The sequence below is a fragment of the Procambarus clarkii genome, chromosome 70 (assembly GCF_040958095.1).
Source record: "Procambarus clarkii isolate CNS0578487 chromosome 70, FALCON_Pclarkii_2.0, whole genome shotgun sequence".
Taxonomy (NCBI): Eukaryota; Metazoa; Arthropoda; class Malacostraca; order Decapoda; family Cambaridae; genus Procambarus; species Procambarus clarkii.
The window spans coordinates 17034264-17061884 of record NC_091219.1 but is presented as its reverse complement, the minus strand read 5'-3'; the positions used below and the strand labels follow the sequence as shown (position 1 = coordinate 17061884).

Here is a 27621-nt window from a genome sequence, read left to right as displayed (position 1 = left end):
AGGATACAACTGAAACTAGACAATCCTCTTATGTCCAAGCGGTAGATACGAACAATTCGCATCGTGTTAAGGAGAGTGTAGGTAACTCTTCTAGCAACCAGAGGGGAGGGCACCATAGAGCAGGTCCGCCTCCTCACTGGTACTACACCTATGACCCCAGGTGTTGGAGTTGTGGCGGACGAGGCCACAAACGAGATGACTGCCCCAATAGTAATGAGGAAATATGAGATAAGGCCCCCAAGGAGGAAGGGCGGCCCACTTTTGAAGTGAGGGTGTGCGGGAAGAGGTTGACTGCATTCCTGGACACTGGTAGTCAGGTAACCATCATTAAGATGGACTCATTTAGGACCTTCAGTCAGGTGCGCCTTAAGGAAGGGGGTGCACAATTAACAGCTGTCAATGGTCAACACTTTGACGTTCTGGGAAAATGTATTTTAACTTTTAACATTGAAAAAGATAAACCTTGTATCCATGAGTGTACTGTGGTGGATAATGTAACATTCCCTGGTGATATATTGTTAGGTATGGATTTTTTGAGACGATTTACGTATTCTTTGACATCGGAGAAGGGAGCAAGACACAGTAGGCTACAGTTGGGATCTGTGTCTTTCCCAGTAAAGTTAACTGATCACCCTCCCATAATTGCTTCAATTCAACGAGCACCTAAATATGTAAACCTTCCTAAACAATTGTTCAAGTCTCTTCAAGACCCTGACAAGAAAACATGTAGACTACATGCTGTACACAGACAAGTATGTCCACCACGGTCATTTAAGTTTATTAAAGTCGCCGTAGGAAGAAACATTCAACCCGGAAGTACCCTTCAGGTAGCTGGCAGAATTGATAAGTTGATGATACCATATACTCTGGTATCTGTACATGACAAAGGTGCGATAATACCAGTGGTCAACCTCTCTCACAAACCTTATCGCTTTAGGGTAGGCGATAGTCTGACACAAGGAATTGTGGTAAATTTAAAAGAAATAATAGAGTCAGATACCACACAAACATCGACTGTAGCAGCGCAATGTAGCGCATTGAACGTAAGAGACGAGGAGTCACACAGTAAGATCGGTAAAGAAACCCCGTTATCTCCTCAAGATAAGGAAATGGTGGACAAATTAATAACTGCTCTAGATTTGACTCATATGTCACCTGCTGAACGTAAACAGGTACGGGAAGTCCTCCGTAAATTTCCTAGGTTATTTGCGACCGAGGATGAGGAAATAGGCTTCCTGCCTCAAGTCGAGCACACCATTCCAACAGGTGATAATCCTCCGGCCCAAACACGTCAATGGAGACTCCCAGAGCAGGCGAAACAACTTATTAGAGATGAGTGTAGAAAGATGATGAGACAGGGCGTTATAGAAGAAAGCACGTCACCGTGGCTTTCCCCAGTAGTGCTAGTACGCAAACCTGATGGTAGTTACAGGTTCTGTGTAGATTACCGTAAAGTGAACGAAGTGACAACAGCGGACGCTTATCCTCTGCCTCTCATTCAGGAAATCATAGACCAGTTTGGCACAGCTAAGTACTTCTCGACACTTGACGCAAAGTCAGCGTATTGGGCCATACCAGTTGCAAAGCAAGACAGAGAAAAAACAGCATTTTCGGATGGTGTGCGGACTTACCATTTCAAGCGTATGCCATTTGGATTAAAAACAGCTCCTTCATCTTTTCAGAGGGCGATAAATTATATTCTAAGCCCTGTTCTTGGTAGGCACTCATTGGCGTACCTTGATGATGTTGTAGTGTACTCTAGAACTTTTGACGAACACCTCCATGATTTGACAGAGACCTTGTCGCTGTTGAACAAGGCGGGGTTCAAATTGAACGCCCAAAAGTGTACCCTGGCGGCTCAGAAATTCAAGTTTCTGGGTTTTCAGGTAAGCACAGATGGAATACGCCCTGACCCGGACTCTTGTCGCGCTATTGCTGAAATGCCAACACCAAAGACAGCAAAGGACGTGAGAAGATTTCTGGGTGCAGCTGGGTATTTCCGTCGACACATAGAAGGTTTTGCGAGAACGTCAGCCTCACTGACGAATCTCACTAAGAAAAATGTTAAGTTTGTATGGACCCGAGAGCATGATGAGGCTTTTGAGAAGTTAAAATTACAATTGAGTACTACTCCAGTTTTAGCAATTCCTAACTTTGAGAAAGATTGGGAAGTCCACACTGATGCTAGCGGTATTGCCATAGGTGGCTGTTTAATACAGCGTGACTCGGAGAACAACCCGCACCCGGTAGCTTACTTTAGTAGGAAAGTGAAAGGACCGGAAGTAAGGTACTCAGCCACTGACAAGGAAGCTTTAGCTGTAGTAGAGAGTGTAAGGTATTTTGAGCCTTATTTGTTTCAGCGTCACTTCATAATTTATACTGATCATCGAGCATTGACCCACATTTTTAAGAAAAAGACACGTTGCCCGAGAATGACAAGGTGGGGTCACGAACTGTCAGCACACTCGTTTCAGATATTGTATAAGCCTGGTCCATCTCATGTTGTTCCTGATGCGCTAAGTAGGAACATTGCCACCGTCAATATGAATGTAAACATTGAAACGATTGCGAGCGATAAAATGAGAGAACTTCAGATGAAGGAACAGCGATGGAAGGAAATTATTGAACATCTGGAAGGAGGGAAATATCCTGCGAGAAAACAAAGTACCTCTTTAAATGACTTTGCACTCAAAGAAGGAGTGTTGTACCATGTAAATGCCCAGAAAGACAGGGCGTTGTTTCAGCTAGTTATCCCTGACGCATTAAAGCCTTCGGCATTAAAACTTGCGCATGCGTCAAAGATTGCAGGTCACCCGGGAGTGTACAAAACTTACACAAAGGCCAAGTCATTATTTTATTTCCCAGGGTTATTATCACATGTAATTAAGTACGTCAGGTCATGTGGGAACTGTCAACGACGCAAAGGTACTCCTAAAGTACAAGCCCCACTCCAGGAATTCTCAGAGATAACAGAACCCTTGGATCGGGTGGGGGCTGATTTAATTGATTTACATAGTAGCAATTCAGGCAACAGATATGCGCTAGTTCTAGTGGACCATCTGTCCAGGTATACCACTCTAGTAGCCCTTCCCAGGAAAGACCCCCAAACAGTGGCAGATGCATTTTTAGCTAGGTTTGTTACTGTGTTCGGTCCGCCTAAAGTTCTAGTATCTGACAGGGGCCAGGAGTTTATTGGTAGTTTATTTCAGGAAGTATGTAAACTCTTAGAGACAACAACAGCGCTAACAACAGCATACCATCCCCAGACGAACGGCATGGTGGAACGAACTAATAGGACGGTGAAGGATATGCTTGCCATTTTAGCAGAGAATGACCCGGCCACTTGGGATGAACAGTTGCCCTTTGTTCAGTTTGCACTAAACACCGCAGTGCACCAGTCAATAAATACTCAACCACTCTTGCTGTTTACTGGACACTCGTGTAATTTTGCGTCAGGTCTGCTTAACAGACATACTATTAGTTATGGAGAGGATTATCCTTCAGAAATCCTCACCAAGATGAAGAATGCATGGAGGATAGCAGCTGAAGCATCAAAGAAAGCAAGGACACGGTATGCCCATTATTATGATAAGCAGGTACAACCATTAAGAGTGAAAGAGGGAAGCCTAGTGATGCGGTTGAATGAGTCAGCGCCCGCCAATCAGAGTAGGAAGTTAGCAGCTAGATGGCGAGGCCCTTATAGAGTTATTAAGAAACTAGGCCCAGTAAATTTCATAATTAAGGGTATATTTGAAGACCAGGTGGAAAGAACCATCCATATAAATAAATTGAAACTTTATGTAGCAAGGGAAGAACTGGAATTACCTTCAGTAATTCCAGTCCCTGAGAGAGTGGAGGGAATGATTATTCCTGATGCTCAATCGGAGGAGGATGATGACATCCTATCATCCTTACTTAGTAGCCAAGTTAGGCCTGGTCACCCTATGGTCACCAGATCTCGCGCGCACATGAGCGCACAGTAACTGAGTTCAGCTGTCATCTGAGTTATAGGTAGAGGCAAAGAATTGTACTGTAGGTGCTTAGTCAAGAGTGACGTACCTTTACCTACCCTGGAGGAGTTATCTTTCTCAAAACCTCCAGGGCATATCCAGGTCTCCACCAGACATGAGTTATGAATGTTTCTTTTCCCAGGTCTGCTCACATTGCCACACTGTCGGCCATATCCCATCTCTACAACTGAGGCCAGAGTAGCATGTCACCGCTATTGTCTGGCGGGAACCAGGTTTAGTTCCCGAGGGACAGGACGGGTCACACTACATCACCCCCTCCATCCCTCACCCCCCCACCCTTATTAGTGGTACCTGCCATGGTGGGGGCGGCTACAAGTCAAGGTCACGGCCAACACCTCATCACTTAATGAGGTTATGGAACTGCCAACACTAGCGGTCATCTGGAGGACTGATTCAACATATCAGACGAGACATTAATGAGGTCACCTGCCTTGCTATAAAGAACACCGGGGACCGGAAATGAACAGCCAAGAACAACGGAGTGGATTGGGCAACGGTTGCGGGATTACACAAGGTCTTGCCCACTCCTGAGGTTTCTGATGCGCCGAGCAACAAGATGTGAAACTTGGTGGCTACGTAAGAACAGCACGTTCCCTCTAGAGTGTGCATGATACGCCAACGCGGATGCACGATTTGCATCTTGGGCCTACAATCATGTGCATGATGGGATAACGAAGAAAGTCGTAAAGGCCTAGTACGACGTAGCAGAAGAAACACCTGTAAGCGGATGGAACCCAAGAGCTGGAGCCGGGACCCGAGGGTTCTGCCGCCACGCCCACCCCGCCTCAACGAACTGGAGCTGTTCACTCATCAAGCAAGACCTCGTCTGGTGTCAACGTCTCAGTACTCCCAGGAAGGCAACATGTATGCGGCAGGCAGAACATCGCCAGCAGACGTTCAGCAGGCGACAACATCTTACAAGAGGATGGAACCCAGGTACGCCAGAGTTCCCCCTGTGACCGGACAGCAAGTCAATCATCGCTGTCAACACCGACGTCATCGCCTCGTCGACGACCCGGAAGTAGGGACCAGCAGCGCGGATGTACTGCAGATTGTGGACTAGATCAGTGGAAGACTCTAGTCAGGAGGGGAGTGGATCTCTTCTCACAACAACTGAGGCCAGCTGAAGAACATCGTTGGTGAAGAACACGACGCATCGTTGCAGAACTACAGCAAGAATACAGCAATGGGCGAGTCAACAACATCGGGACAACGGACTCGTCGGGAATAAAGACTTTGTTAATTTGTATATACAATATATATGTAATTTTTTTAAGTTCAGAAAACTTGGAGTTCACCGTTACAGAGAAAATAAGTTATGAACGAAAATTTTTGTGTAGACTCTGGTGAACTGGGGAACCAGCGGAAAGATGGTTCCAATATAAATTTAATTGGTCATCATAAATTGTGTTATTTTTTTTCAAATGTTGATTGGTCATCTGAGAGGATTGATGGGCTGCCATGCAGGTATGGTCAGCCTGGATTTTGAGTTACCATGGTAACTGTTATTGTTGAGAGTCTTTATAAATATTTCTCGACTGTGAGATGTATATATTTAGATAGGGTAGCTATTTTTTTTCGAGGCATGTGCTAGTTCCTTTATGGTCTGGGATAAGAAAAGCCATGTTCGAGTTCCTCGCCCACGGTTTTTCTTAAACCGGGACATTGGGGGATATGTAACAAGAGAGCAGTACATAGTACATGAACATCATAACAGCATGAACAGGCCACGTGGAGGATGAACAACCCACAGGCGCCAGTCAGGCGACGGCAGACAATGTAAAAGTTACACCTCTGTATAAGTTAGCCATAGAGTCAGGTCAACGGTCATCGAATCACAAAGAGGTCAGAATTGATGCCGTCATGGTAATCTTCAGGGATTAACCCCTAAACAACAAATGCAAAACCCTCATGTTCAGCTGAGGAGCAGTAGATCAGGAGAGTCAGTTGAGTGGGCACAGCCCAGTAGGGAGGTGTGTGTGGACTCTGGGAAAGAACATCATCTCCAGGGAAACTGTGGAACAACATACGAGTAAGTACGGCTCTCTTGTACTAAAGCACCTCATTCAGTACCCTTGGCCTCTAGTAGGGAATATAGTTAGGGAGTGTCTTATTTAATTATTTCAAATAAAGTCAGATATTAAGTGTTATTAAATGTGTATTAATGGTTCCTTGCTTTAGTGATATTGGGCCTACCGTCCCCTTTGCCCTAGTGACCTAGTGCTCTTAATTATTCAGTACTCCTCCCCCCGTTCGTCTTCCGTGTTGAGGTATTAGTGTTGGTGTGTCCCGCCTTATTCTTGTGTACACTATAGTTCCCAAGTGGTCAGGATTATTCGAGTGTCAGGCCAGGATCCTTGTACCGTTCAATTGTCCCCTACACCTGTCCTGGTAGGTTACTCCATCTGCAAGACCTACGACTCTCACTCCGGTCCCCTGTCCGGTAACTCAGGGTGGTGGCAGCGTCACTCGGTAACTCATACGATAGGTTGTGACTACGATTATCTCTATCTTTCTGTCTCACTCTCCCTCACTAGTGTCTCACTCTCCCTCGCCCTCACTCGCTCTCGTTCTCCCTCCCTTGCTCTCGTTCTCGCTCTCCTCTCTCTCTCCTCTCGCTCTGCCTCCCTCTTCCTCTCTCTCTCCTTCCTCTGTGTACTGGTTTACGTCTTCGTATGACGGCCCGAGTGTTAACATCTTATATGATCGGTATAGCATCTGTTATTACCATAGAAAGAGCGGAGATTGCACGGTTAGCTCAGTGGTAGTAGCGGAGTGCGCGGTCGAGATAGATACAAGGCGAGGTATTACAATCAGGGTCATTACAATTGATGGAGATTAAGCCACCCAAAAGGTGACACGGGCATGAATAGCCCGTAAGTGGTGGCCCTTTTGAGCCATTACCAATATCAAGAGCTGATACTGGAGATCAGTGGAGGTGGGAATGCACCCTGCATGATGGGAGATGTCTCCCTTGTGAATGTATTAAGATGAAGATGAAGCCACCCAAAACGTGCGACTGCACCCTGCGTGACGGGAGATGTCTCCCACGTGAATGTGTTAAGATGAACATGAAGCCACCCAAAAGGTGGCATGGGCATGAGTAGCTCGTAAGTGGTGGCCCTTTTGAGCCATCACCAGTATCAATAGATGATACTGGAGATCTGTGGTGGTGCGACAACACCCTGCGTGACGGGAGATGTCTTCCGGACCAAATGGTGACCAAATGGTGGTCGCTGAGCCCGCGGGCTCGCTTTTAAGTACCCCGTTCGGTGCGCGCGCATGCTACTTAGTCGGTTAGTCTCCAACTCATGTTAGTTAGTTAGTTTAGTTAATTTATTAAGCACCCCATACCCATCTTGTGGGCGGTAGTGGAAAGGGTTACAGAGGCACATAATGGGCTCAGGGACTGAACCCCACAATTCATTTAGCTAAGCAAGTTACAATCTTGATGAGCTAGTTACAAAATTCAATATAAGTCGTCACATCAACAATGGGTTCGAGATCGACCTCAAGTACAGGTTCTAAATTAAGCAACTGACATATGTGGAGAGCTAGTGTCAAAATTTATATGTTTGTCCTGCACACCGCCCCCCATCCAGTGGGCAGCGGTGGATAGGTTACAGTCACTTAGTTACTACATATAGTTAGCAAACTGGAGATATTTGGTTTAAATTTCTGGTAGCAGATCACTCATGGTAATACATTTTCTTCTTCGCAGAACTTCACCGCTTTTGCTGAGAAAAGCAGTGACTATTTGTGATACTAGCTTTCCACATATATCAGTTGCTTAATTTTAGACACTCTACTTGTGGTCGATCTCGAACCCATTGCTGAAGTGACAATGGGTATTGAATTTTGTATCTAGCTCATCAAAATTGTAACTTGCTTAGCTAAATGAATTGTGGGGTTCAGTCCCTGAGCCCATTATGTGCCTCTGTAACCCTTTCCACTACCGCCCACAAGATGGGTATGGGGTGCATAATAAATGAACTAAACTAACTCTCATAAACCCAATGTACCTTCTTGTAAATAAATAAATAAATAAATAAATAAATAAATAAATAAATAAATAAATAAATAATACTGCAAATTGTACAGGTAATATGCTAGTATTAGCACCATTGGCTTCCTCTAAAATAGCAGGAGCTGCTGAGCTGAGCGGTGAGTAGTAGCGTTTGATCCGTTGTTGTTGGTGGTGTCACTTACGAATTCTGCTGGCAATACTTTATTAAACTTTTAGTAATATACGTTAGCATTGCAGTCAAGGTAAATGACATGCCCTTTTATCAACAACGTTTTTAAGTAACTTAGATCACGGAAAGTTTAAGATAACAAGTTAGCTATCGTCTGTATTACGCAGCATTCACTAACAATGAGCCAACAATTGATGCTTACCAAGTTTAATGGAAGTTATATACCTTTTCAGTTTTAATTCTCATGTTGTCGTCAAGGTGAGTAGTTAAAAAGTGTGGGGAGATAATACTCTGAGCCATCACGAGAGTAATGCAGTTATGGTGTGACTAGGGTCGGCTCCAGTGCTGTGGCTCTCACCCGTACTCTGGTAAATAGGTATATTTACCTATTTACCTTCATGCAAACTGTAAAATACTTTACAGTTTGCATGAAGGTTTTCCTCCCGCTGACAGCACGAGTGGTGATGTTGGTAGGCGCATCAATGTTCAGAATTTAAGTTATCGATATCTTCTATCTGTGTGAGGATCATAAGAAAAAATAGACATATAAATGGAAATGGACTTAGGATGGCAAAGATGAAGGAGATGTTAATGCTTTTTTCTTGTCTAAATAAACATACTTGAACTTGGTGGTATCCAAGTTCAAGTCAGGACGGTACTATATTTCTATAGTACTCATGGTCTCTGACACGAACCCAAGGTTTGTGTCAAAGACCATGTTCTGTCCACTCGTTTGTCCATTTTCATCGTTTTTAACCAGAATAGGGGTTTATTTTCTGGCACTTACCTTTCTGGGTGCCTGTCCTGGCGATGGCAGATATAGAATGTTCCAAAATCACATGTGCATTTCTATAGGCCATTGCTCCTCATGCCTCTCTGAGGGGGGCCAGTTCTGGCTTGTGGTCCTTGGGAGGCCTAGAACTCCACCCACATCGACTGGTGTCAGAGTTAGGGATAATCATATCAGCCTGGATAGCTCTGGGGAGCCTCCGGGACTCAGAATATGGCGTTTCATTACATTCAACGTTTTTTTTTCAAATATGCTTTTTCAAATATTTTATTTTATTTTATTTTATTTTATTTTATTTATGCATATACAAGAATGTACATAAGGAATGTGAGGATACAAATATGGTAATTACAGTCTTGTAAAGCCACTAGCACGCGCAGCGTTTCGGGCAGGTCCTTAATCTAAGAAAATTTTAAGGAGGTACTGTAAATACTTGCAAAAATTATAGACAAAAAAATGATAAGATTACATGAAATGAAAAAAAAAAAAGATGAGAGAAAATTGTAGGTACAGTATATTAAAGCACATACTGTAGGTAGCTAAGATTGATTGCAATGACAGCTTGAATGGTAGTTGACAAAAAATTTGGTAGGCAAATTTGAAATGTTTTGCAGCAACCTTGGGTAATGTGTTAATATTTTAATGGCTTTTCTTACAGGGCATCTTGTTGAAACTTTTATCATCTGATATTGAACTACAGCACTTAAAAATGGCAGATGGCATGCTGCTACTATCCTGGAACAGTCATCATGCAACATTCTGTGATATACTTTCAAGACTTCGAGAAAAGGTTTGATTTTAGATTGTTTTGGGGAATTTAAAGGAGGATTGCATTCTTCTTACCTCTTTGTTTCTGAGTGCAGGATTGAGCTCTAGCTCTTGGACCCTGCTTTTCTAGCCACCAGTTATTTATCTAATGCTTTTAACGTTGTGAATTGAATTTGCCTCTACAACCGTTTACTCAATAACCTTATGCTAAAAGAAAACTTTCTAACATCTCTCTGACATATCTGAATCTCAAGCTTCCATCCATTCCCTCTTGTTCTATTTATTCATTGTGAACAATTCCACTATGTCCGCTCTGTCAGTCCTCCTAAGTATTATGTCTTCCCCACTCTCTCCTCTCTAGCATTGTCAGGTTTAGTTTTTTTTTTTAATTTCTCTTCATGCCTTATTCCTCAAGATTCTGGGATGAGTGTCTGCAAATTCCTGCTCCCTTTCGAACATCCTTTGAAAGACAAAAATATATAGGATATAGTCAATAATACTAGTCGCAGCTTCATGTCATCCTTTGCAGATGATACAAAAATCAGCATAAAAATTGCCACTGTAGAAGACACTGAAAACTACAAGCAGATATAAATAGTCATTGATTGGGCAACTGAAAATAACATGTTTAACGGTGACGAGTACTTAGTCCAGGTACTTATGTATGGTGGAAATGAGGAACTTAAACGAAACACAGGGTACAGGACAAAATTAGACCTACTCCTAAGAAACAATGTAAATTGGATTAATCCGTTCCACACTCCCAAAAGTATTTACTTCAAAATACATTGCATTCATAATACACTCAAATATTTAGTATTATAGTACTGTATGTTCAAGTTATAGCTTACCTTTATTGATGACTCTTGTTGGCATATGGAAGATGGTGATGAGAAGGAGGAGTGTTAGTGTTTGGAAGGGGAGTCCTCTTCCATTATAACATCAGGTAGTGATGACTTCTCTGGGGTACTCTCTCTCCTATGTTTTGCAGGCATACCACTAGGACCTGGTTGTGGCTCACTGCTTGTTTGTCTCACTAAGAACCTTTCCATGGAGACTCGTTTTCCCTACATTGTAACACTTTCTGTAGTGAGGCATCACAGTGTCATTAAAAAGGTTAAGGCTACGGCCTACTGCAGCTTCCTGTGGGTGAGGCGTTTCAACAAAACTTTGCATTTCTTCCCATATTCTACACCACTTCTTAATTAATGAAGAAGGGACATTTTGTACTGCCGCCTCCTTCCCTGAAGAAATTTCCTCGGCTGCCTCTTGTTGCTACTCCTTGTCAAGGGCTAGGAGTTCTTCGGTGGTCAGTTCTTCGCTGTGTTCCTCCACCAACTCAGAACACACAACACTCGTAACTCTCACAACACTATGAATGCCACTTCTTTTCCTAAATTTCTTAAACCATCCCCTGCTCACCTTCAACTCTTCGTATCTGCATCACTCGTTCGAGGGGTTTTCTTTATAATATCTTCATGCAATAGCCTTGCTTTTTTCACAAATGATGTCCTCTGAAACGCTGTCACCCACTAACTCCTTGTGTATCCAAATTAATAACTTTTCAACATCCTCAAGTGTTTGTATTCTTTGTTTCTTGATTGTTGATACGCCTTTTTTGCCACTTTAGCACTCATAATGTCCTTTTTCTTAGCAAGTACACTGCATATCGTTGACATAGATTTGTTGTACTGCCTAGCTAGTTCAACAACCCGTGTACCATTTTCATGTTTACGAATGATCTCTTGTTTTTCCTTGCACGGCCGAACGCCCGGGAAGCGTTCGGCCGTGCGCTCGACATGGTGGCTGTTGGGTAACTGATACCTCCCACGCGATGGTAGCGTGAGCTGGATTTTGTTTACAAAACGGCGGCTCTTTACTATAGCCCCTGGGCAGCATATGGGGGCTCTCTCTACCCCGCGAGCCTTTCAAATCTTGCGCGGTACTCCAATACATCATATGATGTGGAGCGCAAGTTACTGCAAGTCACTCAGCCCATTATATGATGTGTTGTGCACTTAAAGGGTTAAGCTTGGCCTCGGGCTGGGTTTGGGGAGTAGAAGAACTCCCAGAACCCCATCAACCAGGTATCAACCAGGTATGGGTTAAGGGTTAAACATGCCTGAAATTAAGGAAAACCACAATTGTTAATTTTAAACATTTAGATGTTTATAAAAATATTGCTTTTCTGATTTTCATAAGGGACATGCATTTGGATGTAAAAAAAAAAGTTAGTCACAGATATTTTTCTCCAAATGTTTGATTGTGGATATCTTCTTTATTAACACATCTCATTATGGGTTATACCGTACTGTACTATATTTAGAAACTCTGAAAAGTTTTTGTTGTTGTTTTACCAAACGATTTAGGACCAGTGACTTCCCTAGCTACAAGAATTTGCATATTTATAATTGTAGTTGGGTATTTTTGTGTTTGGGTAGACTTATCTATTGAATATGCTTATTGGTAAAACTTCATCTGTTTAACTTTCACTGTATTAGAAAAGTGCTTATTATTTAAGATATAATGTTTGTGATAAACTATTTTAAATTTTTCTACAGGAAAACTTCACAGATGTGACCTTGGCATGTGAAGGAAAATGCTACCCTTTACACAAACTGGTCTTGTCAACTTGTAGTGAATATCTTGAAAAGATTTTTAAAAGCACACCTTGTAAGCATCCTGTAATTGTTCTTCAAGATATCAAATGCAGTGAATTAGAAGCACTAATAAACTATATGTATGTAGGTGAGGTTAATGTGCCTCAGAGCTCCCTCTCTTTGCTGATTAAAGCTGCTGAACTTTTGCAAGTTAAAGGTTTGGCTGTACCTGATGAACCACCTTCAGGAAATAAAATGAAAGTTAATGTTCACAATATGAGTGATGACCGAACTAGTTCACAAATCAAGAGAAGGAAATGTGAGGAGAGCATTACTTACAGTCAAAGAGAATACCCTCAAGTTTCCAGTAATTCCTCCCCGCTCTGCAAGGAGAGGAAACAGACAGAACATTCTAAAATCCAAGTTCAAAATGCAGACCAAGTTATTGACCAGCATCAGACTTCTGAAAAATCTCTCGGATATATTGAGGTAACTTCCTTAGACTTGTACTTTTTTAGAAATTAATGTTTTTTTTTGCTAATCTTAACTGCAAAATTGAAATTTAATACGAAATAATAACAGTAGACAAACTTGCATGAATATGAAAACAAAGGAGAAACAAGTACTGTAATAGCTCAGTAATTTGGATTCCTATAACCCATGTCTCTGAATTAAGCCATGTTCAAGTTTTTCTTTTTTAACCCAAATTAGAATTCAGATTAAAAACATATACTGAACAAGAAACCAGACTAAATTTGAGTTTGAGTTCTTTACTTCACAATTTGAGTAGAAATTCAGGTCCCTTAGATTTTTGTTGAATGAAAACCTGGATAAATTTGAATTTGTTCAATTTTGGACTCTTGGTACTAAGTTTGGCTAACTCGACTAGGGTGGGGCCCAATGTAATTTGGATTACTGAGCATAAACAATACATGTACTACTGTCCGTATATATTTTGGGGTTTGACCAGAGAAACTCATTAATTTTCACATTCATTAGTTTTGTTCGTATGTAAGTCCTCTTGTACCGTTAATTGGTGGAGGTTACTCTTTTATGATTGGATAATAATAGTCATTAATCCTCAGAGTAGAGGTCATCATGTATTTACTACCTGTGTGCAGGACTGAGATGTTATCTCTTAGACCCTGCCTTTCTAACTGTCGGGTTGTCTAATGTACTGATGCCTGACCTATTTTCCTCTATCATATCTTCTACATATATCTTTTATCTAACACAAACACATTCCTAGGCTGCAGCTTGTAGCAGCTATCTAACACTGAGGAGCCTATGTACTGTTAGGTGAATAGAGGCATCAGGTGAAAGAAAATCTGCCTATTTTTTCTGTCTTAGTCGGGAATCAAACCCGAGTCCTTTTGAATACTGTACAATCCCCGAGCACTATCCACTCAGCCATGAGAACCTATGTTGAATGTCCTGTGACATGCAGTCATCATAATATAACACTGTACATTTTATGTTATTGAATACCAAAGTTGTCCATATGGCTCCAATAGCTCATTAGTGTCTTTGAGCAGTCATGGGAAGCCACAAAATAATTTTTTGTCAGGTGTCCTCAAGATTATGGTCTCCCATCATCAAATGACAACTGAAGCTCTTTCCTAGGCCAACATAAGGGTGTTCACTATACATAATTATTTTGGTACTCTTTTTCTAGAGGCTCCTTGGTGGTTCCTTGAAGCTCTTGCTGAGATGGGGAACCCATCTCCCCTCCACCAACCATACTGAATCAAATCAGCCACAGAAATCATATTGGCCTGCAAGGGACCAGAGCTAAAACCTAGCCTCCTCCCAGAGGCACAGGGAGCTGTAAATAGCGCAAGAGAATGTGTGGAGCGAGTGTATGTTCAGCATGTTCAAGGATTTAAACAGAGGGGCTGTGTGTTGTCTGAAGACAAAGGTTGTTATAGTTCTGATAGCAGGTTTTTGCTGGGTGATGATGAGCTTGAGGTGATTTGCAGTGGTTAAACCCAATGCACAGATAGTGAAAAGAGAGCAAAGTTGGGAACATAATATCTGATTTTAGAGAATATACTGACAGGTTTTGAAACATTTTTGGCTATGTGTTGTATGTGGGTGCTGAATTTAGTCTCTTGTCTGTCTATAGACTAAAGCACTTTGCATCATTTTTAATGCTAATGTTAATTATTAACATTGTCTATCTGAAGACGAATTTGGTTTGATTATTTACTTTCAAATCAAATGTAGTAGGTCTTTTCTATGTTTAGTGTGAGCTTATGACTACCCACCAACACCAGAGAAGGATCTAGAAAGTCAACGAATCAATACAAACGACTGCAAGGTTAACAAAACGAAGTACTGAAACAGCCAACCAACCCTGCAAATGATTCACTCAAATCCAGATGGTTCACTTGACTATATCTCAAACCCCCAATTGCACAAAGCACTAACAGGTGGCTCTTTGGGAACTGGCTTCCAGGCCAGCAATGAGTCACTGATGTCAGAGCACTCTGACCTTCCTGAGTCACCATTGCAATTGCGAGTCCCATTTCTTTTCACAGACAAGTGATAGCCATCCTTTGAACTTTTTTCTGTGGAGGCCATCTGCCTGTACAGTGTGTTCTCACTTGTACAAACTATATGGGGTGAAGCCCATTCGTTCCAGTGCGGAATTCGTTCCATCCGTCCGACCCCAAAAACCCTCTTCAAAGAAAATAAAGTAATTAATACATATGCCAGGACACATTTGCATTAGGAAAAATTGCACCTGGCTTACGAAGGGAGTCCTTGCTAGTGCTGGGTGCTGGTCCTGTAGGCCTACTGTGAAACTGCGCCAAAAACTTTTGAATCTTAGTTTGTTTCTTCGTTTGACTTTTCTTCTTTAACTACAATAAATGCAAATTTATATATATATATATATATAATATATATATATATATATATATATATATATATATATATATATATATATATATATATATATATATATATATATATATATATATATATATATATATATATATATATATATAATATATAAACCGAAAAAGTAAGATTCATAATTCTAACACGAATTTGCTCAATATTTCTTATGTTTCTTTTCACTGTCGATGGTAATTGGAAAATCAATTCTCCAAAATTCATTTTTATTTCTAGTCTGACGCGACACTTGAACGCGTTTCGTAATAACTTATTACATTTTCAAAGACTTTAGTTTACACACACACAACTATAACCTGCAAACACTAAACAGAGTTTAAACAGCTTTCATTTTATACCTGCATTTGGGTGAGGTGACATGTTACAACAGTTTTGGATGAGGTGAATACAAACTTTCAACACAAGACAGAACATGAAACAATGGGTATAATATTGGGTAAGTTAAAAGGAAGAATGGAAGTAACTGCAAAGGGCCTATTGGCCCATATTTCTTGATGCTTCTATATTGGTGTGGGGTCTTGAAGTGGGTAGAGTCTTGAAGTGGGTAAAAAGGAATAGGCAGGGTCTCCTTGCCTAAGTAAGAGATTTCCGTAACATATTACATTCAATGCTTTTTTTTTTCCAGGATGCATTTGTTGAAACAGATATTAAAGAAGAGGTATTAGAAGATATAGACACTGATAATGATTTGGGCATAGATGCTTCAGACCCTGGCTTGAACTATCAAACTCATAATTCTTCTTATGAGATGGAAAATGTCAGAACAGAACATGATACAGGAGGCAAATGCAGCATTCCATTAACTGGTGAATATGACAAACAACCTCTCAATCATTCGGAAATGCTGTCACACCCACCTATTGTGTCTGACGTGGCTGTTTCATCAGAGTTGCAAGGGGTAAGTAAAGTTTAGAGTAATTAAAAGGTTAATTTTTTCTGAAAGTTTAACTAGTTAGAAATAATTAATGTTGTTATACCATGTATCCCTTAATGGTTAAGAATTTTTTTTAACAAAGATATGAATGATTTGATTTGTTCAGATGAGATCCAATTATAAATCAATTTTTATTCAGGTAAGGTACATACATACAGGGTAAGATACAAAGTTGATGGATTTATAGATAGAGCTAGTACATACAATGCCCAAAGCCACTATTATGCAAAGCGTTTTGGGCAGAGTCCAATTAAGTCCAACAGGAGTATTCAACTCAAAGCAGTATGCACTTCTAGGTTAATAAGAAGTGTTGAGAGATTTGGTAATAAGTTTTTCAAGGCTGTAATTGTAAGATTAGATACTAAGTATGAGTTCTGAAAGAGGTGATGTGATGCTGAGAGCACCAATTTTTGAGCATATGGCACTAATGTTGTAGGACCGCAGTTGATCCATCCATCCACTTGCCCTCCAATCCTGCCATACCTTCCATTCATCCATCCATTAACACCCCCCCTCCCCTCTCTCACCTGCCCCACCTCCCACACCATCCATCCACTCACCCCTCACTCCCACCTGCCCCACCTTCACCACCTCCCACCTTCACCACCTCCCATCCATCCACTCACCCCACTTCTCACCTGCCCCATCTCCCATTCATCCAGTCACCCTCTTCCCTACCTGCCCCACCTCCCATACACCCACTCACCCTTTCCCCCCACCTGTCCCCAACTCCTAGCCATCTACTCACCCTCACTCCCACCTGTCCCCAACTCCCAGCCATCCACTCACCCTTCCCCCCACCTCCCATACACCCACTCACCCTTCCTCCCACCTCCCATACACCCACTCGCCCTTCCCCCCACCTGTCCCCAACTCCCAGCCATCCACTCACCCTCCCCCTCACCTCCCATACACCCACTCACCCTTCCCCCCACCTCCCATACACCCACTCACCCTTCCCCCCACCTCCCATACACCCACTCGCCCTTCCCCCCCACCTGTCCCCAACTCCTAGCCATCTACTCACCCTCACTCCCACCTGTCCCCAACTCCCAGCCATCCACTCACCCTTCCTCCCACCTCCCATACACCCACTCACCCTTCCTCCCACCTCCCATACACCCACTCACCCTTCCCCCCCACCTGTCCCCAACTCCCAGCCATCTACTCTCATTTCTTCACTTAACCACTGTGCTGTGCCCACTGCAATACCAATGCCAAACACTGGCATTTCTGTCCTGTGTGTCTTGACAGTGCCACATACGCTGGTGTTATGGTCAAGGAGGAATCTGGTCAGTAAGGGGCTGGTATAGTAGTTGTCAGTGTACAGGATATGTCCTTTGTTCAGCAATGATTCCTCAAGTGTTTTCACAACACTGCCAGAGAACTCATGTGGCTCTTGACCTGGTATGTCAGTGTTCCTACCAGAATACAATGTCATGTCCCTGACCATAACAGTTTCACAGTCACATAACATAAACTTAAGTCCAAACCTGTGCCACTTTGATGGTATGCATTGTTTGAACACCAGTCGTCCATTGAGGAGAAATAGCGATTCATCAATCACGACATTCTGTACTATTACAAAATAGTCAAGGAACTTTCCTATCAATTCACTAAATATCATCCGCACTTTCCACAGTCTGTCGTGTCTGTCTTCATTATCATTGTTCTCAAAGTGCAGGCACTTGAGAAGCAGCAGGAACCTATCACATTAGATTTCTGGCACCAGATCTAATGAAAGGTGGTTTTCTTGGCAGATTAGTGATTATTGAGGACATGGTAAAGAATTATGAAGAAAAGGTAATTAAATTGGAATAAGAGAATGAAGGTCTCAAGATCGAGTTTTGCAATTTAAAAGTAAGTATTTTCCAGGAAAGTAAGAAAATTACCAGCTTGACTGATAAGGTAAGGCTACAGGAGGCATACATCAAGAAATTAGTGAAAGATAATGAGGCATGGAAAGTGAAGAGTGGTGAATTTGAAGAAATAAACAAAAAAATACTCATTGTGTATAAATCCAAGGGACCCTGAGGGCTAACAGAGTTAGGTTAGGATATGCAAGGAGAAACTTCATTGACAACTCAGAGGAGGTTAGTAAAGAACTGGGTAAGTATAAAGAAGAAATAAAAGAGATATATGCGCAAGTTGTAAAAGAGAGAGAAATGATTAAGGAAGTGTGTTTGGAAGTCAACACCAGAAATGACCAACAAGAAGCAGAAATTAGGCAACCAATTAGGAAAGAACTGGGTACCAACAGTAAATTGGTACAAAACACTGCAGACAGAAGTATAAGTCCATAATAATCTTCGGGTGTTTAGAAAAGAAAATATCTCGGGTGGACAGTGAAGCAGAAGAGATGAAAATCACAGAGAAAATAGTAGGTTCAGGAGAAGCCCTAAATTCAAAGGAAAAGTCAGAAATTTTAGGAGAATAGGAAAATATGAGAAAGACAAGAACGGCCCCCTACAGGTGACAATTAATGGAGTGAAACATATGACGAAAGTGCTTAGAAATGCCAGGAAATTACAGAGTGATGAGGATGGCAAACCTTGGTCAATAAGACAAGACCTCTCAAAGGTCCCGTGACTCAAAGGTCCCAAAGCTCAAAGTGAGTCCCGGAGGCTCTCCGGCATCCCTCCCTCCCTCCGGTCGGCGTTTTTTTCGCGTTTTTGACATCCAGCCTCAAGAACTAAGGTGTGGGTAGCCAGCGTGGAGGGTTTGGGGCTTCCCCTTCCCCCTCCCGGGGAGGGGGGAGCTGCGCAGACAGCGGCGTGGCGATGTGTGACGTCACACTAGTTTGCTTGTTTTCTGTTGGGGAGTTCTATCGACTAGTTCGGCTTATGGTAGCAATTTTAACCAGAATAGGGGTTTGTTTTGAGGTGCTTACCTTTCTGGGTGCCTGTTCTGGTCGATGGCAGACAATGAATGCTTCCTACCACACAGGGGTTTCTATAGGCCATTGCTCCCCTTGGCTCTCTGAGGGGGCCCGGTTCTGGCTGTGGTCCCCGGTAGGCCTAAGAACTCCATACACATGACTGATGCCAAAGTCTGACATTTGCATATCAGCCTGGGAAAGCTCCGGGGAGCCTCCGGGACTCACCCAGAAAATGACATTTCATTACATTCAACGCTGGTTTTTTATAAATCTAATTATAATAACAATCTTCTTGACTAGTGGATGGCTGAAAGTGCACTTGGAGAAATGACGGGAGTGGAAGGCTTCAATAGCATTGGAGGTCTTGAATCAGCATCTTTAATTACTCACCAGGGAGCACCCTTACAAGAACAGCAGATGGTTAGTGTTATAATCAGATTTACTGTTCAGTATATTCAGTATTGTAGTTAAATTGAAGTCTAAAAGTGATGCCTTTAGGCATCCCTAGTGTAAAAGTGACACCAGGGATGCTTTCCCTGCTGTTAGCTTGCATTTATCTGTTCTTCTCAGGTCATTTTGCCCTCGAGCAGTGCATAATATAAGTTCATCCCTATGGGGACTGTTGATGGGGGGAAGAGAGTCATTGGACTGCATGTTTATGCATGTGAAAGACATGCATATTGTGCTCAGCTGAACTCCTGGTGTGTGATGGGCCTTGCACTTTAAGATGGCATACTTTGGTTGTATGTGTGTTTTTTGTAATTCATAGCTGCTTATGTCCTTCCTTGCCGAGTAGTTAAGTCAAAGGTTATTTTTTGTTTTTTGTTTCAGTAATTACTTAAGTGCAGTTACAGGATGAGAGCTACACTCTGTGTCCCGTTTTCCCGGGACTCATTGTCGTATAATGCTTTGAAACTACTGACGGTTTTGGCCTCAACCATCTTCTCACTTTCCTTGTTCCAACCTTCTTCCACTCTGTTTGCACAAGTACATTTTCTAATATTTTTTTTGGCACCTTTGTTTCCTTAGCTTGAATCTGTGTCCTCTTGTTCGTGAAGTTGTTGGTTTCAAGAATTCTTTTCTGGGGGGAGCCCCTTCAGCTTCCCGGAGATTATTCAGGCTGATATACTAATGTCAGACTTTGGCATCAGCTATGTGTATGGAGTTCTGTGGGCCTACCATGGACCATGAGCCAGTACCTGGCCCCCCTCATAGAGGCATGGGGAGCATTGGCCTATAGACACCCCCGTGTGGTTAGAAGAATTTTGTGTCTGCCATCGACCGGGTCAGGCACCCAGAAAGGTAAGCGTCCCAAAACAAACACCTGTTCTGGTAAAAATTACTACCATAAGCCGAACAAGTGGATAGAACTCCCCAAAAAGAAACAGGCAAACAAGCATTGTCTACATAAATGATCTTCCAGTTGGTATACAGAATTATATGAACATGTTTGCTGATGATGCTAAGATAATAGGAAGGATAAGAAACTTAGATGATTGTCATGCCCTTCAAGAAGACCTGGACAAAATAAGTATATTGAGCACCACTTGGCAAATGGAATTTAATGTTAATAAATGCCATATTATGGAATGTGGAATAGGAGAACATAGACCCCACACAACCTATATATTATGTGAGAAACCTTTAAAGAATTCCGATAAAGAAAGAGATCTAGGGAGGGTTCTAGATACTATCACCTGAGGATCACATAAAGAATATTGTGCGAGGAGCCTATGCCACGCTTTCTAACTTCAGAATTGCTTTTAAATACATGGATGGCGATATACTAAAGAAATTGTTCACGACTTTTGTTAGGCCAAAGCTAGAATATGCAGCGGTTGTGTGGTGCCCATATCTTAAGAAACACATCAACAAACTGGAAAAGGTGCAAAGACATGCTGCTAAGTGGCTCCCAGAACTGAAGGGCAAGAGCTACGAGGAGAGGTTAGAGGCATTAAATATGCCAAAACTAGAAGACAGAAGAAAAAGAGGTGACATTATCACTACGTACAAAAATAGTAACAGGAATCGATGAAAATCGATAGGGAAGATTTCTTGAGACCTGGAACAACATGAACAAGAGGTCATAGATTTAAACTAGCTAATCACAGATGCCGAAGAAATATAAAAAAATTCACTTTCGCAAACAGAGTGGTAGACGGTTGGAACAAGTTAGGTGAGAAGGTGATGGAGGCCAAGAACGTTAGTAGTTTCAAAGCATTATATGACAAAGAGGTTTGAAAAGACGGGACACCATGAGCGTAGCTCTCATCTTGTAACTACACTTAGGTAATTACACACACACATTATACTTGTATGCTTTGAACAATAAAACAGTGTTTTGGCTGTTATTACACATCAAATTTTCCCATAAGAAATAATGTAAATTGAATTAATCCGTTCCACACTTCCAAAAATATTAACTTCAAAATACATTTCATAGATAATGCTCACACATATTTTGTACTATAGTATGTACAAGTTATAGCGTACCGTTATTGATGACTCTTGTTGGCATATGGATGATGATGATGATGGGGGGGGGGGGGGGATGAGGGAGGAAAAGAGGTGTTAGAGTTTGGAAGGGAAGTCCCCTTTCATTATAACATCAGGCAGTGATGACTTCTCTTGGGTACACTCTCTCCTACATTTTGCAGGCATACCACTAGGACCTGGTTGTGGCTCACTCCTTACTTGTCTTACTAACAATATGTCTAAAGACACTTGTTTTTCCCTACGTTTTAACACTTGCCTGTAATTAGACATCACACAGTGTCATTAAAAAGGTCAATGCAGCAGCCTGCTACAGCTTTATCTGGGTGAATTTTTTTAATCAAACTGTGCAGTTTTTCCCATACTTCACGCATTTTCTTAATGAGGAAGGAACTGCCTCTACTCATAACTAGTTTCTTAGGTTGAACCTTACCACTGACTTTCTTGGGACGCATGGCATGATATATAATTACTTTTATGCTCAAAAAACAAAGAAGCACAAAACTGAAATTCTTTACAAAGAATTCAACTGCGATCGTCAGTAAGCGGGCAGTCTGGCAAACTGAAGCAGGGTCACCCATGCCACCAGGAACCATGTGCTCCGTTGACTCATACGTGTATCAACAAAGTCGTAAGTCGAGTCAAATTTTCCGACGAAATTGAGGTAACTCGAAAAATTCATAAGTAGGGGCATTCGTAAGTTGAGGTTCCACTGTAATTGAATTACTCAGATTAGGAATTTTTTTAATTAATTTTGTCAATAAAGATGTAATTAATAATAATTTACCGCGAACAGGTGGCTTCTTTGAAGGTGTCCCATCTGCATTCCAATTTTAGGTGCCAGTATGAAGCTTCATGGCACTCCTTTCATCACTTCCTGTCCGTTTGTCATTGTTCTTCAGTTTCTGAGCGTGTGGTGAATCCTTTCTTTCTTGGCCTTTTCTTGATTGGCATTCTCGTGCTGAATTCTGTCAACTCGTATTTTGCAGCGCTGGCAGAGCCTTTGCAGCTTGCCTTTGCCATTGACACTACTTTGACCCCATTGTAAGGTACGAGATTGAAAGCTGTACCCTAAAGTATCACTAACAACACCCACTCTTACCTTCTTATAAATAATGGAAGTGCAGGGGTCTATATAGTAATGGTCACCAGTTCTAGCTACATGGGACAAGAAATACACCTTGGGGTACAATTTTACAAAAAGGATTTTATTTAACAAATACCAGATTTCCTCACACTTCTTAGAACAGAGGGGGGGGGGGGTGTTACTTGGATCCACCACAGGATTGATACAGACAAAAAAAAGGGGGGGGGGGGAAGGATCCTTCTCCCTCTATAACCTAAGACTTAAGGTCATTGCTTTATTCCACTCCTCATAGGTCACTATAAAGGGCCTGGGTTTACAAATGAATATACAAAATAAATGTGGATAATCTCCCCATGTGACACACAGCTGAGCACATTCATCTGAATTAACAACATACCACTCTCCCTACACACAGGGTTCCAAAAATCCTTATTTCCACAAATTCCTATCCCTAACTCATAAAGAAAAGGGGAAGCACCACTATAAACATCTATAATACTGCACTTATCGTATTTGTTGGAGACCATCCACAACACTGGTCTGGTTGTCACTGCCTCCCTCTCCCAAGTGACTGATAGGGGCTTGCACATGTTGTTGTTGTTGTTGTTTTAGGGGCGACGACGATCGTGGGATCGGATGCACCCCGGCGTACCCGTTAAGGATGAATCGCGAAGCCAGGAAAGGTGAAATGCCAAGCCAAATCGCGAAATGAGTGACGCCAATCACTAGAAACTAATATGCCAAACGGCATATTATTACGGCAAATAAACGCACAAACGGGCAGATGATTAGGGAGCCTCAGGAGTCCCTCAGGGTGACAAGCACCGGCCCCGCCCCACACAGAGAACACCAGGTAGCAAAACCAAAACTCGGCACCCAACCTAAACGCAAAAGTCATCCAGTGTTCTCCGGCAGAGCAGAAGCCAGCCACCCACCACGACTGAGGGCACACCAGGAGCCCACCAAGACCCACCAACCCCAGGAACCTCTCAGCCAAGCCCGCCCTCGAACACCGTCACCCCGCCGGGAGAACCAGCCAGAACACGCCAAAAAAAAACTCAACAATCCTGTGACCCAAGGCGATATGAGCGCCAGACGTCGTACAATCGGACCGTTGAAAAGGGATGCCAAACGGCAGTAGCAAAGCCAAAACGCAAAAAGACGACGTGAATAGGCGGCTCCCAGGCGGAGGAGGTGTCCAGATGTCCGCTCGGCTTCAAGGTTGAACCAGGAGTTGGGGCTTGAACATGTCCCTGCCTGCCTGGTTCCAATAATGTCCCCTCTCTATACATGTCATAAACATTTCCCAATACTGTACTTCATTTATATGTCTTATAATGTTCCAAGCTGTTTTTCTGCATTTAACACTGATGTTTCTCTATATTTTCTTGTATTAAATCTGCTTTTTCTTAACCATTTTATCCCTTTTGTTTACATTGTTTTTTTTTCAGGAGATTACATTTTCCTGTTGAGATGATGCTCTGTGCATCTGAAAGGGGTCAGAGTTCCAGACTGTTTTTTCAACATTTAACACTGCTATTTCTCCCTACACAAGGGTCTCTCTCTTACATAATACACTGCTATTTCTCCCTACACAAGGGTCTCTCTCTTACATAATACACTGCTATTTCTCCCTACACAAGGGTCTCTCTCTCTCTTACACCGTTTTACAGGCTGTCTTGTGCTTTGCATGGTCTTTGTACAATGTTCTCTACTTTCTTTACTCTTCTCGTTTTACTGTATCCCCTTTGGTCCATGATTCTTTCTCCAAGGCTTTGTTTTTGGTGTCTGTTTGCCTCCTGTTGTTGGATTGGGGAGCTTCATGCTCTCCTCAGGAGGTCTAGTTTCTGTACCTTTGGCCCTGGTGGGTGCTTTGTTCGCTTGTAGCCAGCTCCTTCTTTTCTGGCGAAGAATGAGTCGATTGGCTTCTGGACGCATCCTTTTGTCACTGACGCTTGATTGGTTTTGCCAGGGGTGTATGATGTTCTGTGTCTGGTGGCTGCTCCCTGCCACTACCGTCATGCCACCGATTCTGCTTTAATAGATACTTTGCTGGTTGATTCTGTTTCCTTGGTTTTCTGTTACCAGGCTGTTACAAGGTTCCTTGGTGTTTCTTGGGTTGTTTGCAGTGTTATTAAGTCTAGCCAGCCTACAGTTTACCCTTGTGCTCATGATGTTTGGATTTTTGCCTCTCTCACAGCTGTGTTTGTTAACATGTCCTGGGTCGATATTTGAGCACAGGAATTTTGAAGCTCGACCAGAGTGCTGGCAGCCTGGTATTTGATGAATGTTTCCAGACCTTGGCACCCTTGTGTGGCCTTCGGTTGTCTATCTTGTCTCGGAATCTTTTTCATCATGACTCCTGCGGTTCTCCCTTCTCCCTAGAAAGTTCCCATGTGCTCTTCCTTCTCTATAGGTAGTTAGCTTCAGGGAGCCACCCAGAAATAGGTGTTTCATTACATTCAACACTGTCTTTTTATTTTTATTTTACCAAACTGTTATAATTTGAAAACAAAAATAAATAAAAACTGAGATAGGGAAGTTGTGATTATTGAAGAGAATTTTTTAAGGGAGGACAAGGGAATTTTTAACTTAAACTCCCTCAAGTGTTTGACTTGGGAACACCCAACTCCCATCCAAAAGCAATAAAAATTAAGCATTGTTTAAAGAAAATTTTAAACAGTTTATCCCCATGGACTTTGTGATAAAAATTCACCTGAATGTATTGAAGAAGTCAAGTTTATCGCAGCAATCAACCAACAGATGGAACTCTTTGGAAGTTCACTGATCTCAAAAAGCCGTGGAGGCTACAACCGGTGGACACCGGAGGAGCGTCTCCAAATTGCCAAGGCTTGCACTGAGATGGGTCCCTCAAAGGCTGCAAGAGAGTTGTCACACAAGCTGAACAGGAAGTTAAGCGAGTCTACAGTGAGAAATATACATAAACGTTACCTTAGAATGATGAAGAAAGGACAGCTAAAAGACAACTCTTCAAGTCTCCCTTCCGCTCGTGCAGGTCGTCCCCGTCTCCATCAGACTTTGGAAGAGAATAATTTTTCTAGGTACAGTTTTCCATAATGCTCTTGGAGGTTTGAATTACTGACAATCATTCAAAAACTTCTCTTGGTGAAAATTCATATTCAACTTTGGTTGTTGTTTTGAATATTAATACTAAATATATATTTTTGAAGATCACTATAAGTCCAGTTACACTTCCAATGGAAGATCAGTTTCCATTTTAACTGAAAGTGTCTTATCTCTATATATAACCATTTTTCCTTGATGTAACCTTATTAAATTTATTCAGTATGACACTTCAGTGCTGTTTAGCTTTTAGTTATTGAAAATGTGGAACCTTTACTAGTGTGGATTAAATTTAATCAATTTTCCTTTTACATAAAGTCTTTTCACATATACAATTTATCAGACTGTATTGAGAGTTCTATTGAACACGTTGAGGATAACCCAATTTAGTTTTAATTTTAACTGTTGTGCAAGACATTGGGATTTATTTTGTAACAATACCTTTCTTAAATATATGTACAACATAGTACAGGTACAGTATAGTTAATTTAAATGTGCATTAGTGTAGGAAATTAAATAAAGCACAAGTATTACAACTGAATGCTTTAAGTTTAAAAAAAGTTTATATACTAAATATAAAAGTAGAAAATGTAGATTTTACAATTTCTATTATACATGTATTATGCATGTATAAAAAAAAATGTACTTGCATTAGCTTTTGAGTGGATCATAGTTTGCCAAAATTCAGTACTGTACTTGACTTTGGGGAAGCTTAATATCCTGAGAAGATATCTAACTGAGCAAATTGTAGAACTTTGCAATTATATTATTTGGAGGTCGTTGAGAAGAAACATTAAGTCTCGGGGGCAAAATAGTTGCGACATTACATAATGGTTTACTAACCGTAAGTGGGACTTCACAGAATTTGGCACGTGGGCTGCTTGTCTTTTCTCATGAAATATTCAGAGTTTGAACTTGTTCATATTTTATTATACAGCTTAACTGTTTCAAGTTCTTTATAATTATCCCCCTGCTCTTAAAATTTACTACCGATGAAAGGTTCAAATATTTTGTAGTAGTTATGTGGCAGGGCCAATCATTTGGGCTCTTTGGTGAGTAACTTTTAGCAGCGTCTGCTTGCTTGTTCCCCTTGAATTTAATGTCATAAGGCCAACAAAATGTCCGAAAGCCATTTAGTTGCATGTCTTTGCACCTTTTCTAGCTTGCCGTTTCGTTTCACAAAGTTTGTGAATATTTTCTTATATATTTCACTATCCATATATTTAAAAGGGAGTCTAAAATTAGAAGTGAGACATTGACTCCTCGCACAATGTTCTTTATGTGGTTGTCAGGAGATAGTTTTCTAACCAGAACTACCCCTTTATCAGAGTTCTTGAAAGCCTTTTCACATAATTTGTAAGTTGAGTGTGACGTATTTTCTACTATTCCACATTCCATAAGACACTTATTCACATGCTTCCATCTGCCAAATGTTGTCCATGCACTTATTTTGTCCAGTCCATCTTGAATGGCATGACATTCATCTTAGTTTATCTTCACTAGTAGCTTAGCATCATCAGTAAAATCTTCAAATAATTCTGTGTTCCTTCAGGTAGATCATTCATAGATATGATGAACATTACTGGTGCTATAATTGATCCCCGTGATACTCCAATAGTAACATTTCTCCCATCTGATACATTGCCTCTGATTATCAACCTCATTTTTCTGTCAGAAAATTTTTCATCTGTGTCAGCAGTCTTCCTGTCTTCCTTTTTTTCCAAGGAGGAGAAAAAAGGAAGGTTGCTCTTTCTCAAGGAAAGGAAGGTACTGAATGTCAAATACATCTTCATCCTTCCTAGTGAATATTAAATTTAGCATTGGCAGAACATTCCCTTCTC

General features: G+C 41.6%; 1 protein-coding gene across 14 annotated transcripts in view; it reads left to right on the top strand.

The window, feature by feature from the left end:
• The first annotated feature begins 8192 nt into the window (after positions 1–8192).
• LOC123775282 (zinc finger and BTB domain-containing protein 14) overlaps positions 8193–27621 on the top strand; it is a 52254-nt gene continuing 32825 nt past the window's right edge. For 3 of the 14 annotated variants that reach the window (XM_045770287.2, XM_045770284.2, XM_045770286.2), the window contains exons 1-6: positions 8332–8485; positions 9676–9807; positions 12347–12874; positions 15930–16202; positions 19417–19536; positions 25460–25758. In XM_045770287.2, the coding sequence (XP_045626243.1) occupies positions 8438–8485; positions 9676–9807; positions 12347–12874; positions 15930–16202; positions 19417–19536; positions 25460–25758 (1400 nt within the window). In that variant the 5' untranslated portion in view covers positions 8332–8437. Of the gene's footprint in view, positions 8301–8330; positions 8486–8546; positions 8596–9675; positions 9808–12346; positions 12875–15929; positions 16203–19416; positions 19537–25459; positions 25759–27621 lie in introns of those variants that run through there. The other 11 variants (XM_045770285.2, XM_069311600.1, XM_045770281.2 and 8 more) reach the window with 9 other exon arrangements.